This window comes from Capra hircus, chromosome 3 (assembly GCF_001704415.2).
Source record: "Capra hircus breed San Clemente chromosome 3, ASM170441v1, whole genome shotgun sequence".
In the NCBI taxonomy this organism is placed as follows: domain Eukaryota; kingdom Metazoa; phylum Chordata; class Mammalia; order Artiodactyla; family Bovidae; genus Capra; species Capra hircus.
In genome coordinates, this window is record NC_030810.1 from 54,521,397 (window position 1) to 54,535,827 (window position 14,431).

General features: G+C 33.0%; 1 protein-coding gene across 1 annotated transcript; it reads left to right on the top strand.

Moving 5' to 3' along the window:
- Positions 1,273-11,881, top strand: DNAJB4 (DnaJ heat shock protein family (Hsp40) member B4). The gene is made up of 3 exons (XM_005678199.3): positions 1,273-1,770; positions 8,005-8,573; positions 9,943-11,881. Exons 1-3 carry the CDS (start codon positions 1,560-1,562, stop codon positions 10,174-10,176), a joined length of 1,014 nt encoding a protein of 337 aa, XP_005678256.1. The 5' UTR covers positions 1,273-1,559; the 3' UTR covers positions 10,177-11,881.

A 14,431-nucleotide genomic window follows, 5' to 3' on the forward strand; every position in this document is an offset into this window, starting at 1 on the left:
TCATTATCCTCTACACATATATATACATTTAGTTTTTCTCATAAATGCTCTTTTTTCTTTTCATTTTACAGAAGATATTTAAATACAGTGCTCTGTGCAATTCTTTTGATATTTTCTTATCAATCCATCTTTCCAATATTAGAACTAGGAACAGCTTTGAAAAGATGAAGAAACTATGTAGAAGATAAAAGATGAGTTATATACACTGAAAATATTTCTTATAAATATCCAAAATATATATATATTAGAAAAGCAGGATCAAAATAGTGTATAAATGATATATGATGTAAACTTTTTTTTTTAAATAAAAAACAGAAAACTACAGAAAATAACCATAAATATTCATAGGAAAAGAAAGAATTAGAAGGAAATATACTGACATTTATTGAAATTACCTAAAGTCATAAGATAGGAAGTTTTTTAAGATTAAAAACTTTTTTTCTTTTTTCTTTCTGTGTTTTCCAAAATCTTCAATGAGTGTTTATAATTAGGGAAAATGTATTTTTAAAAGAAGAAAAAATTTCTCATATTATACCTTGTAAATAGCATATCCAGATTCTAAGCTGATCCAGTTAAAAGTCTTAAACGTGAGTGTTTACTGCCTGAAACCTGATACTTTTTCCTGTCTTTCCGGAAGCAACACAAAAATTCTTTAAATAGTGACCCTAGGAATGAGGAGGGCGGATCTCATTCTGTTTTAGTTGAAGTGACTAAATCAGATATGAAGCTTTCACAAGTATTAGTCTGCCTGAACTGTTAACTCTTGCATACTACAAAACCCACAAAACTTATTAAAATCATGAGCTAAAGACATATTTAAGTCCTTTACTTATTTTAAAATGTTGCTTTTGATACTTATGATATATAGCCTTTTACAATGTGAAATTCTTGGCATTTCTGGTTGCAGACCCTAGGAGTTTCAAAAATGACACATTATTTGACAATTTTAATGTAAACCATATTTTAATACTGTATATCTTAATTTGAATGACTTGAAGTTAAAATAACTAAAGTATTTTTATTTGTATATATCTAATTTTAATAAGATACTTAATGGCTATAATGATTTTTTTATTGCTTTTTCATTTAGAATGGAGTAAGTAAATGTGTAGTTATGATATTCCATGCTGAAATACTGGTTTCTTAATCCACTTGGCCTCTTAAAAAGGAAACAAGTATGGTAGAGCCAGAAGGAAAATGAATAGTTAATCGTGGAGGAGGAGAAAACCTAGCTCTGTACTAGAGGCAGCTGGGGAAGTGACGTCCTGTAGCATTTGCTGTTCTAGAAAGTGCAGAGACACGTAGTGAAAATGGGAGGATCTAGAAGGAGGCCGTCTCCCGTGTAGTGTATATTTATCTGTAAGTGAGCCGTTGGGGAAGGAATTAAATACTGAGGCGCTGTCTGCTTGCTGTCTTAAGACAGCGAAGCTGAATTGCTGATTTGCTTTAACTTTTAAAATACCCAGCTTGGTTTATTTTTCTTAGAATTGTATTGCTAAGACTGGGGACGCTGTTTTCTTTCACAAAGGGAAATCTAAGTTCATTTCAAGGCACTCGAAATGGGGAAAGACTATTATTGCATTTTGGGAATTGAAAAAGGAGCTTCAGATGAAGATATTAAAAAGGCTTACCGAAAACAAGCCCTCAGATTTCATCCGGACAAGAACAAATCTCCTCAGGCAGAGGAAAAATTTAAAGAGGTCGCAGAAGCTTATGAAGTATTGAGTGATCCTAAAAAGAGAGAAATATATGATCAGTTTGGGGAGGAAGGTAAGAGTTCAGTGTATATCTTTCTGTCTCTCTTTTTTCTCTATCAGCTTTCTGGTTATTAAATTCTCTGACATTTCAAAAGTAGAAAGACAGATAATGGATAAAAGCAAGATTTCATCCCTGATCATATGAATGAATGTTACATAGCTATGAATGAAATGTACTTGTTTGTCCTTTTTTGGATTTTGACATTTTGTGCAACATATATGTTCTGCCATTAGATTTGTACTGTTAACATTATATTTGAAAAGAAACCTTAAATTCCCATACTCATTAAGAAATTGTTTCAAAAGTCTTATGCAACCTGTTTTTTTTTTTTTCTAATGAATTTTCTGCCAGAGCCAATAAAGATTCTTCAGTCATTTAAAATCTTAAGATTGGCAGTTCAAACTCTGGGTAGTTTATATTTTATTCACGAAAGCAAAAGAAGTTTTTTGCCTTTTTTCTTATGGCAAAGCTAGTTAAGATTAAACAAGACAGAATCTTCTCTCTGAGAAGCCGAAGGCCCAGGCATTTAGCTGTAGTTGTTTTTGGCATTCTGCCTGGAGAGGAAAGAATTTTCCTGATGTCATAAAATACCAGAACAAGTTTTTAGCTTAATTGTAAACACTAATTGTGTGCCAAGAAAATGAGATCTCAGAAATGCAATTTTTGACCTAAAATGGCCACCTTCTTAGAACAATGACTGATTTACTTTAAGATAACATTATTTCTTTTGAAATTTTACTATCTAGGTGTAGAGGAAGGCATGATAACTTCCCTTTCCTCTCCCTGCCACACTTTTGTTTCTTGGATTGTGAGATCTGAAACTAGTTGAATATAGTAAATGGGAGTAAAATGTAAGATTATCCTTTTATCATTCTGGATTTTAAATTGTCCATCATCACCATATAAATGTAGCTGTAAAGTAAGACGATTTAAAATTGCTAATTAACAGCAACAAGAACATTTTAATTTTTATAAGTTCTATAATTTCAATTTTTTATATCAGGATTAAGTTATTACTAATTTTTTCCCCAAATATTATTTTAAAATCATTCATTGTAGTTATGAAAACTTTTTTTTTGCTTTATTGCATTTAGTGTTAAATTTCCCTAATTAAAAATCTATCTTAAAATACACTGAAGTGGTAACTGTGTATTTTGAGTTAAAAAGTTAAATTTATGGTAATTGTATAGAGGTTTTTTTTTTTCTTCTTGTTATGCTTTTTCTTTTTGATCTGAGTTGCCCCAAATTGCAGTTTCTGCTGCTATGAGGACCTGCAGTGTCAGGTTCCTGCAAAGTAAAGATTGAAAAAAGCAAGTAGTGGGCAGTTCAGTCCTGCTGGTTCCTTATGGCTGTACTCAAAATACTATGATTTCTTTCATCTCAAAAGCTAAGCAGGATTCTCAGATACTACTAGCTATATACTACTCTTTCTGAAGAAGTTATTTTGTAAGTAAATCTACAAACATGGTATAACACTATGAATTCCCATGAAAAAGCAAATATCCATTGATTTAATCCACACCTCACTAACAGCCCAAATCTGTCTATAACTAAACCATAAGATTCAGTGTTTCTAAGGATATTTATCTTCAGAATTTTCATGTCACCAAATGATACATTTTTCTCGGCCTAACATTACCTGTTAATAGTGTTTTTCTTGAGTTATATTTCTCCAGTTTGATTTTTACTGAGCGTCATCAGTGAAGTGAATTTTTAAAAAACTAAAACAGGATCATCTATGTACCCCAAATCTTTTAGATAATTGATACAAGCAATAGAAGTAATAGTGAGGGAAGAATTAAGTTTTTTAAAGCATTGAAATACATTATTCAGAAATACTATTTTCTACTTATATTACTTTAAAATACAGTTAAAATGAAAGTTATTTTATTATGTTTTAGAAATTATTCTTCCTTTACAGAAAAGCATTATAATTATTTATCCTTTATTCAAAATATCTCATTAAGTATACTGTTAAAACGTGGAAAAATATTTTTATTTCTTTGCCTGTCATTGATCTGTTTGTGCTTGCAGGCCTGGTTGCATAGCCCTCTGTGTTTCTCTAGAAGTAACAAAACGCTAATTTACCTGGTACACTTTTCCCCCTGAATTATTATATTCTCTTTTACAACCTGAAGCTGTGGGAATAAACCATGAACTGAGAATTGTATGAGTTAAACATGATAAATTTATATATTTAGGACCTAAGAGAGCCAGCGATCCCAGTATATTTGTGTTTTTAAAATGTCTAATATCCACAGTTTTAAATGCTGGGTTTTAAAAAAGCTGGATAAAAAAAGAGATGTTTTAAATTTACCATATGACCCAGCATTTCCACTCCTGGGAATCTATAAAAGAGAAATGAAAATACAGGTCCACACAAAGACATGTACGTGAGTATTCATAGCAGCATCATTTGTGATGGCCCCAAATGAAAATATCCGAAAGTATCATCTTTTAGTAAATGGATAAATGAAGTGTGGTATATATGTATACACACACACAACTTAGCAATTAAAAGGACTGAGTTAATGAAACGTGCTTTGTAAATGAAATAACCTCAAACATTATAAGTCATATGTAAATGACTACATATTCTATTATTCCATTTATATGAAATGCATGGAAAAGGCAAATTTATAGACAAAACAGATCAGTGGTTGCCTAGAGCTAGAGGTGGTAGCAAGGATTAACTCCAAATAGAAATGAAAATACTCATTGGGTTGATGGAAATGTTTTATAACTGGATTGTGGTGATGGGTGCACAGTTCTATAACTTGACTAAGACCATGGTATATTTACAATGGGTTACTTTTATAGTATGGAATAAATAAAATTGTTTTATAATAGAGACATTTCTCCATAGTTGAATAATTTGAAAACAAAAAACAGGACTACTGAAACTTGAAATTGGATTTTGATCTAATTTCTCCTCCAAAGTTTTAGGTTTAGTTCTGAATTGTTCTGTGAATGTCAACAGAATTTCATATTAAAAGACTTAAAAACAGATTTTCAGTAACACATCCTTATAGTAGCCTAGTTTTCTAACATTTCTTTCTCTTCATATCTTCCTTTTTTTATTGTTTATGTTTCACTCAATAACTTAAAATTTAAATACTGAAAGATAGTATTTATATAATCAAATCTGTGTTTAGTACAGTAATCTTTATACTAGCTATTAATCTTTATGCTAGTTTGCTGCTTCTGTTCTTTATATAGTTAATTAACAATCTACTATATATTTTAAAAAGTAAATTGGATTTCTATGAATCAAAACTTTAAAGAATCTCATTGTGCTCGTTAACTCTAAGTGTTGTTATAAATTTGGATTTTTACATATTGCTGCTGCTGCTAAGTCGCTTCAGTCGTGTCCAACTCTGTGCGACCCCATAGATGGCAGCCCACCAGGCTCCCCCGTCCCTGGAATTCTCCAGGCAAGAACACTGGAGTGGGTTGCCATTTCCTTCTCCAATGTATGAAAGTGAAAAGTGAAAGTGAAGTCGCTCAGTCATGTCCAACTCTTAGCGACCCTATGGAATGCAGCCTACCAGGCTCCTCCGTCCATGGGATTTTCCAGGCAAGAGTACTGGAGTGGGGTGCCATTGCCTTCTCCAGTTTTACATATTAGATCTCCTTAAAAGAAGTTATTAAAGTCATATAATTTTTTTCCTTGCGGTCCTAATTTTTCTCCAGTGCTGCTGCTTTTAATAAACTTTAATCAACTAATTAAATGGATATCGTTGTTTTGAATAATATCCCAGACACATAATTTTTTTTTTGATTGCAAATTGGTTGGTTGCTTGTGTTTTAAATAATAGCAGTCTTGGTACAACATAAGTAAATGTTGACTCTGGGGTACATTTCTTGCTCACACGAAGTGATGATGGTGTTTAGAAAAAATTTTGGATAGCATAGGTAGTCTAGCTGCATACTAAAATTTTCCATGAGCAATCAAAATGTACGTAGTGAAAAGTTGACTGTATAGTTGATGACAGGCTTGTTCAAGTGCTGGGCAGCGCAAGTGATACTTGCATAATAATTCATGTTATATTAGTGTGAATTTTGGTAGGATTTTCTCAGTCACAGTAGTACACAGTTGACTATTTAGTGTCAAAGCTTTATTGGAGGCTGTTTGTTATCTTTGATGAATGTCAGTTCAGACAGTGTGTGAATCTTCTCAGGGACTCAGTAATCCTGATTGAGTTACCATTTTTGGCAAAGGGCTTTTAGGGAAAAGCCAAACCCATGATGTAATAACAAAATGTAATTCTTTCTTTTCATGAATCCATTACACATCCAAAACGTTTAGATTTTGTCTTGTAAAGGGTTCAGTTGGGCAGGCTAGTTTACTCAGTTTACTTTATGAACTCTGTTAAATCGTTATACTCTGTGGGGTGAAAGTGGAGTGATTGAAATAATTTAGTATTGGTTTAATCACATTGGTAATGACCTTGAGTTATACACATATTCTATCATTAAAAAAAATAATCTGCCACTAGCTTTTTTTAACATTTGGAGTTATAACTATACCACTAAAATTTAGAGAAAGGAGTTTTGAATGAGCTGTTTGTTAAAAGTTCTTGTCCTACTTATCCTTGTCATTGTTTTCTACAAGGCATATCCTGAGTGAAAGATGCCAAATAGAATAAAAAATTTTAAACTCTCTGGGAAAGCATGCTGAGTGACTTCAGTAGAGTTTTTTACTCTTAAATTTCTCATATGTGTATGTGTAATTATACTTTATATAGTTTTTGTTTCTGCCTTTTCTCTGTCTTGATACCGAGCACACATTTTAGTGTTTCTTTTGAACACTTTAAGAATTAGTTCTTCCCTTTATTCAGCAAACATGAGTGGCCGTCATTTTCAGAACTGTATGCATGAACGGTGCAAAAATGAATAAAATGTATTTCCTGCCCTCAAATTACTCACTGATGAACATATCTGAACCTGTTAGTTTAATTCTCTTGGTGTTTTTTTTTTTTTTTTTTTACAGTTTTATAATTTTTAGGTTCTGTTCCTGCTTGTCTCCTTGGTCAGGAATACCCATAAGGATCATCCAGAAACTTTGCTGAGACTGTAATGATATAAATCCTTGTCACTGTCGATCCCTTAGAAAATCACTATACTGTTGTTTTGTAGGTTTTAGTAGAATCTTTCGTCACTATGTAGTAGAAAATGCTATTTCAAATATGTTATTTCTTGTGAACTACTAATTGCTTAGTTGAGTCTTAGGGAACAGGATCAGAGTCTTGGTGTAGGAAGCAGGTTGTCCATAATAGACAAAAATAACCAGCCCAAAGGTCTTACAGGTCAAAAGGGTTTACAGCTCATGATTTCAGTTTTCTTTTTACATGCTGTTGAAATTAATGCTATCATGTGATATGCCTAGGTAAAAATTTCATTATTTAGGATGTGGATAGTAATTTTAGTGTCTAAAATTTTGTTAATGGAATTTTTTCCCTTTCTGCCATGAATGAGGTCTATTTTAATTCTTAAGCAGTGAAAGATGATTTGAAATAAAGATAGTTATTTTGAATATGACATTTTAATCACTGATTTGTGTTCACTGATAATGATGGTGCTCAAAGATTTAGGTTATATATTTTGTTTGCATTGATTACTGAAGACCTTTTGATTGACATCTTTTTTTTTCTTTGCTATTTTTAAAATTATATTTAAAATATAGTTGATTTACAATGTTGTATTAATTTCTGCTATGCAGCAAAGTAATTCAGTTATACATGTACATATTCTTTTCCATTATGGTTTGTCACAGGATATTGAATATAGTTTCTGTGTTATACAGTAGGACCTTGTTGTTTATCCATCCTATATATCGTAGTTTGCATCTGCTAATCCCAAACTCCCAATCCTTCCCTCCCTCCACCCCTTGAATGACATTTTTTAAAAACCTAAATTTATATACTTTAGATCATCAAACCAGCAGCTTATAAGAGGTTTCCAATTTTTATTTATTTTCTTTTTTTTGCATGGAACAAAGAGTTGGAAATAAATTATTGTTAAAGATGGGGATTTGGAGAAAGAATTTGAAAGCTAAAAATTTAACTTAGGGTGGAATGATTGGTAGTTATATGGCTGTTTTGTATTTAGTTATAATGGCATTTCTGACCAATATTAATAAGTAGCAACCGAAGTTAGCCAAAGTTTATGAGTAATATAATTTTTAAAAGTTTAACTTTCAAGAGTTGTAAGTATTTTTCTAACCATGCTTATCTTCTCATTTAGGGTTGAAAGGAGGAGCAGGAGGTACTGATGGACAAGGAGGTACCTTCCGGTACACCTTTCATGGTGATCCTCATGCCACATTTGCAGCATTTTTTGGAGGTTCCAACCCCTTTGAAATTTTCTTTGGAAGACGGATGGGTGGTGGTAGAGATTCTGATGAAATGGAAGTAGATGGAGATCCTTTTGGCGCCTTTGGATTCAGCATGAATGGATATCCAAGAGACAGGAATTCTGTGGGGCCATCCCGCCTCAAACAAGATCCTCCAGTTATTCATGAACTTAGAGTATCACTTGAAGAAATATATAGTGGTTGTACCAAACGAATGAAGATTTCTCGGAAGAGGTTAAACCCTGATGGGAGGAGTTACAGAACTGAGGACAAAATTCTCACCATCGAGATTAAAAAAGGGTGGAAAGAAGGCACCAAAATTACTTTTCCAAGGGAAGGAGATGAAACACCAACTAGTATTCCAGCAGACATTGTTTTTGTCATTAAAGATAAAGATCACCCCAAATTCAAAAGGGATGGGTCAAATATAATTTATACTGCTAAAATTAGTTTACGAGAGGTAAGTTAGTAGGATATCAGATTCTGAAACCAAACAGAATTATGCAGGTAATCTTTGGGAATTTATCTAAATAGTAGCAAACATTAATGTTTACTACACAAGCATTCTTACAATTTTCATAAGAACCCTCTAAAGTAGTACTACTATTTTGCCTCTTTTGTGGATAATATTTTCTAAGTTTAGTTATTTATACTAACAATTTAAATGCCAGTTTTAAGTGCTGACGAGATTATATACTATGAGGCCTACCTAGTATGGATTATCTGCACTTTGTTTTTGCAGTTTGTCAAATCTGCATTGTAATCTCATTACCTTAGTCCATGTATAAGATTTCTTCCAAAGTTGTTAACTTGAGTTAATAATTATATAACAAACAAGGCATTAAAAGACAAAATAAGTTACGAGGGTACTGCTTTAATACATTAGTTTGTATTTATTCTACTTTTAGGCACTGTTTCTCAAATTGGATTATAATCCTGCAAATATGCCCATGTCAGTTCCCTGCTTAAAATTCTTAAATAACTTCATAGAGTATCTACCATAAAGTCTAAACTCTTTAGCTTAAACTAACAGATTGTTTTTAATCTAATTTCTACCCATACATGTGTATACATTTCCCTAAGTTTGATATATTATCTTGTATACCTCTGTCTTTGTCTGAGTTGTCCTCTATGGAACACTGCTGTTCCTTGCTCTACCTCAACACTTACTAATGGTCCAGTGCTTACCTCAAGCAATCTGTATTCCCAGAAGCTAAGGGAGTATATTGGGTGCCCTTTGTCTCAGACAAGAATTCTACACATCCTTCTCTGACAACTTTATACTGTAAAGTTATAATTACTGGTTTGCTTCTGAATTCTTTGTGCATTCCTTGAGGTAGGGTCTGTGTTCATGGTCCTATATGTTCAGCATCTAGCAGAAATATATGGCATATACGGTACTCAGTAAATATTTACTGACTAAAACAATGAATATATTGTCCTAACGTTTTCACTCTGGAGAAGTATGTAGTTGCTCCTATCTTTTTCTTTCTGGTTCTTAATTTCTCCCTCTTCTCTTCTCCCATTCCATCCTTGCAACTTGAATGTTGTAATAGCAGCCTCAAACAATTCATTTCATTCTAGGACAATGTGAAAGACATTCTTTCTTCCTCTTTTCCTTTTTCCTTTTCCTTTTCTTCCCCTTCTCCTTTCCTTCTTTTGTAAACTATCTGATTTTGTGTGTCCTGAAGGGACTTTCTAATGGGGGAAAAAGTCTTAAAATTATTGATATTCTTTTGGAGGTTAAAACTTTACCTTAGAATCATTCTTTACAGCTGGTTTAGACTTTTATATTTTGAAGTTTGTTAATATTATTTGGTTCATTTTAGGCATTGTGCGGCTGCTCAATTAATGTGCCAACCATGGATGGAAGAACCATACCTATGACAATAAATGATATTGTGAAACCTGGAATGAGGCGAAGAATTATTGGATATGGGCTACCATTCCCGAAAAATCCTGACCAACGTGGTGACCTTCTAATAGAATTTGAGGTTTCCTTCCCGGATACTATATCCTCATCGTCCAAAGAAGTACTTAGGAAACATCTTCCTGCCTCATAGAATGAAAAACTTTGTTAACCATATTTTGATAAGGCACTGAAAATATAAAAGGACTGGCCATTTACTGATGTAGATGTGAATTCTGTATAAAGACATGTAAATTATTTTGAGGGTTCATTACATTGCATGAATAGAGACGGGTCAAATAAAAAGGCAAAAGGGATTTTTGCAGTTAGAGATAAAGAGAAAACCATTCACTGTATTTTATTTCATTTCTCCCAAGTCAGAATTTTTTAGTATTTTGCGTACATGTAAAATTCATTTCTGTGGAGTTAATAGATGTATTTCTAATAAAGTACCAGGCTATCCAAGTACTTTATTTCTTATATATTTACACTGTAAGTGTGGTAGCTTCTCGTTTATAATGGAAATTTAAATTCTTAACTATACATGTGATAGGTACTTCTAGTAAAGAAGAACCCAAGTTACTTGGAAATCTGGTTAACTAGATTAAAATCATATGAAATGCTGCTATAGGGCTGGTACCCATAAAAGAGTATCCTAATACATATATTTCACCATTTTGATTTTTAAAGTGTGCTGTAGCATTTCTTAATAACATAGTTATAATGTTCTTAAGACAGACCTTTTCTTCATAAAAAGGAAATTAATGGCAATTTATCTCCTGTGGAAATCCCAATTGCCTGAATTACTGATATTTTAGAAATAGGTTGTTTTTAAAATGCCACATATAATTTTATGCAAATTAACTATATATCTTGGACTTAATAAATTATAGGTACATTTTATTGTCCATTAGTTAAGGATAATTTGTTTGATAATAAACGTGTTTTTAGAGGAAATATTGTTACTTGGAATTAATTTTCCAATTACACAGTCTTCTATAACTTACTCATAATATGCTATATGTACCATATGCAATTTCCCTAAAAAGAATAAACTACCACTATGGTGTTAAACCAAAATATGGGGAAAATAAACACTAACTGCTGCTTATGAATGATGTTGCTACTACTTGCTATGCATATAAATATTTTACTTTTTCATATGTATAGATTGCATTTCTTAGGTGTTTTAATTTTTTAAATATATTTACATTTAAAAAATTCTGTTTTCTGTTTTATAGCTATAGTAAGAATGATATTTTGAAACAAAGATTTTGGTTCAAAAGAAATTTTCAGGATAATTGGTATACAAGGTTTATTGGACCCTATCACCTTTTAGCAGAATATGGTCTTTTATAAATTCAAAACATAGGTTTTAATCACCATATACTTTACAGCTTTATTGAGATATAATTCTCATGCTAAAAAGTTTACCATTTTAAAGTACACAATCCAGTTGTTTTTGTATATTCACCTTATATAGCCACTTTATAATTTCAGAACATTTACATCACCCTAAAAAGAAACCACATAACCATTAGCACTCACTTCCCATTCCTCTAGCCCCTGGCAAACACTAATCTACTTTCTGCTTCTATGGATTCATCTATTCTGGACATTTCTTATAAGTGGGATTAAACAATACTTGGCTTTTTTGTTTGTTTCTTTCACTTAGCATAATGTTTTCAAGATACACCCATGTTGTATCATTCAGTACTTCGTTCCTTGTTTTATGGCTGGATAATATTCTGTTGTTTGGATATACTACATTCTGTTTATCCATTCATTAATTGATGGGCATTTAGGTTATTTCCACTTTTTGGGCTATAATGAATAATACAACTCTGAACATTTTTGTACCACTTTTTCTGTACATAATTTTTTAATTTTCTTGGGTATATACCTAAGAATAAAATTGGTGGGGATAACCATATACTTTAATTGCAAATGGAAAATGCTTGACAATGTCAGAGAATTCATAATCATGCATATTATTCCATTAATTTATAAATGATTCCTTTATAACTTTCTCTAAATGACAGTTAAAACTCTTAAGGAGGTGGGAACATCATGGAGATTTTCTCACATCTAAAGAGATAAGAGCTGAAAAGCATCAGTGAGATTGGTAGGCATGGTTTCTATTTTAAACCCTCTGTCATTATTTTCTTTTTTTTTATTTTTATTTTTTAATTTATTTTTTATTTTTTTTAATTTTAAAATCTTTAATTGTTACATGCGTTCCCAAACATGATTTGTAGATTAGATAGATGAATGATCTTTGGATTAAAGAGTATTTGTTAAAGTACAGAATTATTCTAATAGTAAAAAAAAATTAATTGTTATTGCTATATAAATAGTTTATCGGGGATACCCTGGTGGTCCAGTGGTTAGGACTGTGCGCTGTCACTGCCAAGGCCCTAGGTTCAATCCCTCGTCAGAGGACTAAGATCCCACAAAATGCGCAGCACAGGCCAAACAAAACAAAACAAAACAAAACGGTATCTCAGTATCTCCCGGGTCTTAAAGGGTGTCAGTAATGCCTTCATATGTAGTAAGTGCCCAGTTTTCATTTGCTGAGTGTTGACTTAATGTAGAAGTAGAGTTTTAAAGTTTTCTTACTTGCTTATCTTATGAAGGTACTTTTGATTTTAAAAGGTTCTCTTTACGTTAAACCAGGTTCTTGGATACCTGGAATAGTTCTGAAAGTATTGTGGATCTTAGTAAGCTAATAGATAAAATATTACCTGTCCTACAACTAAAATTTAGTACATCATCTCTGTAGCTATTAGAGTTTTGGGTTTTGTGAATGTAGTTCTTTTCTTTTTTCTTTTGGCCCCACCACATGTCTTGCTGGATCTTGACCTGGGATGAAACCCCAGCCTATGGGCTGTGACAGCACTGAGTCCTAACCACTGGGCTGCCAGGGAATTCTCAGTTTATGTAAATGTAGTTCTTAGCCATTCTTATAAAGAAGAAACTGGAGATTTAGGAAAACAAAACTGGAGATTTATGTCAGTTTTGGATGCAACCTTAAACATGAGAAATAAAACAGAGGCAAACAACTCTACTCCTGTTTCTGTTAAAGGGATGTCACTGAGATGAAGATAAAACACTTGGACCAGAAGTACTCCTGTATTAAATTATAATAGGAGGTCTATGTTAGAGAAGAGCTTGAGAAATATTTAGTTTTGTTTATCTAATAGATTAAAGTTTGCACAGGGTTTTTAATCTCAAGTATATATTTTTCATATCCGGGACTGGGAATGAAGGGGTTCAAGAAATGGGATTAACTGAGAATCCTAAAACTTGGAAAATATGAAACTTTTGGAATGAGGGTAGGTTTCTTTTTATTAATTGCCTTCTTTATATGTCTATTATCTAACAAAGTAAAAATAAATTTGCAAGCATCTTATGGAAACTGTGAGAATGAGAGATCCTGAAAAGTTTCTAGAAACCAAGGAATGGTAAACCATATTTATTACTAATTAAAAATATAAATATCACTTTTTATTTAGTACAACCATCATTTTCAGTTCAGTTCAGTCGCTCAGTCGTGTCTGACTCTTGCGACCCCATGAATCACAGCACACCAGGCCTCCCTGTCCATCACCAACTCCTGGCGTTCATTCAGATTCAGGTCCATCGAGTCAGTGATGCCATCCAGCCATCTCATCCTCTGTCGTCCCCTTCTCCTCCTGTCCCCAAATCCCTCCCAGCATCAGAGTCTTTTCCAATGAGTCACCTCTTCGCGTGAGGTGGCCAAAGTACTGGAGTTTCAGCTTTAGCATCATTCCTTCCAAAGAACTCCCAGGGCTGTTCTCCTTCAGAATGGACTGGTTGGATCTCCTTGCAGTCCAAGGGACTCTCAAGAGTCTTCTCCAACACGATAGTTCAAAAGCATCAATTCTTCAGCGCTCAGCCTTCTTCACAGTCCAACTCTCACATCCACACAAGACCACAGGAAAAACCATAGCCTTGACTAGTCAGACCTTAGTCGGCAAAGTAATGTCTCCGCTTTTGAATATACTGTCTAGGTTGGTCATAACTTTTCTTCCAAGGAGTAAGCGTCTTTTAATTTCATGGCTGCAGTCACCATCTGCAGTGATTTTGGAGCCCCCCAAAATAAAGTCTGACACTGTTTCTACTGTTTCCCCATCTATTTCCCATGAAGTGATGGGACCGGATGCCATGATCTTCGTTTTCTGAATGTTGAGCTTTAGGCCAACGTTTTCACTCTCCTCTTTCACTTTCATCAAGAGGCTTTTTAGTTCCTCTTCACTTTCTGCCATAAGGGTGGTGTCAACTGCATATCTGAGGTGATTGATATTTCTCCCGGCAATCTTGATTCCAGCTTGTGTTTCTTCCAGTCCAGCGTTTCTCATGATGTACTCTGCATAGAAGTTTAATAA

Coding starts and splice junctions, on each gene's coding strand:
- DNAJB4 (XM_005678199.3), top strand. CDS start 1,560: ATGGGGAAAGACTATTATTGCATTTTGGGAATTGAAAAAGGAGCTTCA. Junction 1,771..8,004: donor TGATCAGTTTGGGGAGGAAG/GTAAGAGTTCAG, acceptor CTTCTCATTTAG/GGTTGAAAGGAGGAGCAGGA. Junction 8,574..9,942: donor CTAAAATTAGTTTACGAGAG/GTAAGTTAGTAG, acceptor GGTTCATTTTAG/GCATTGTGCGGCTGCTCAAT.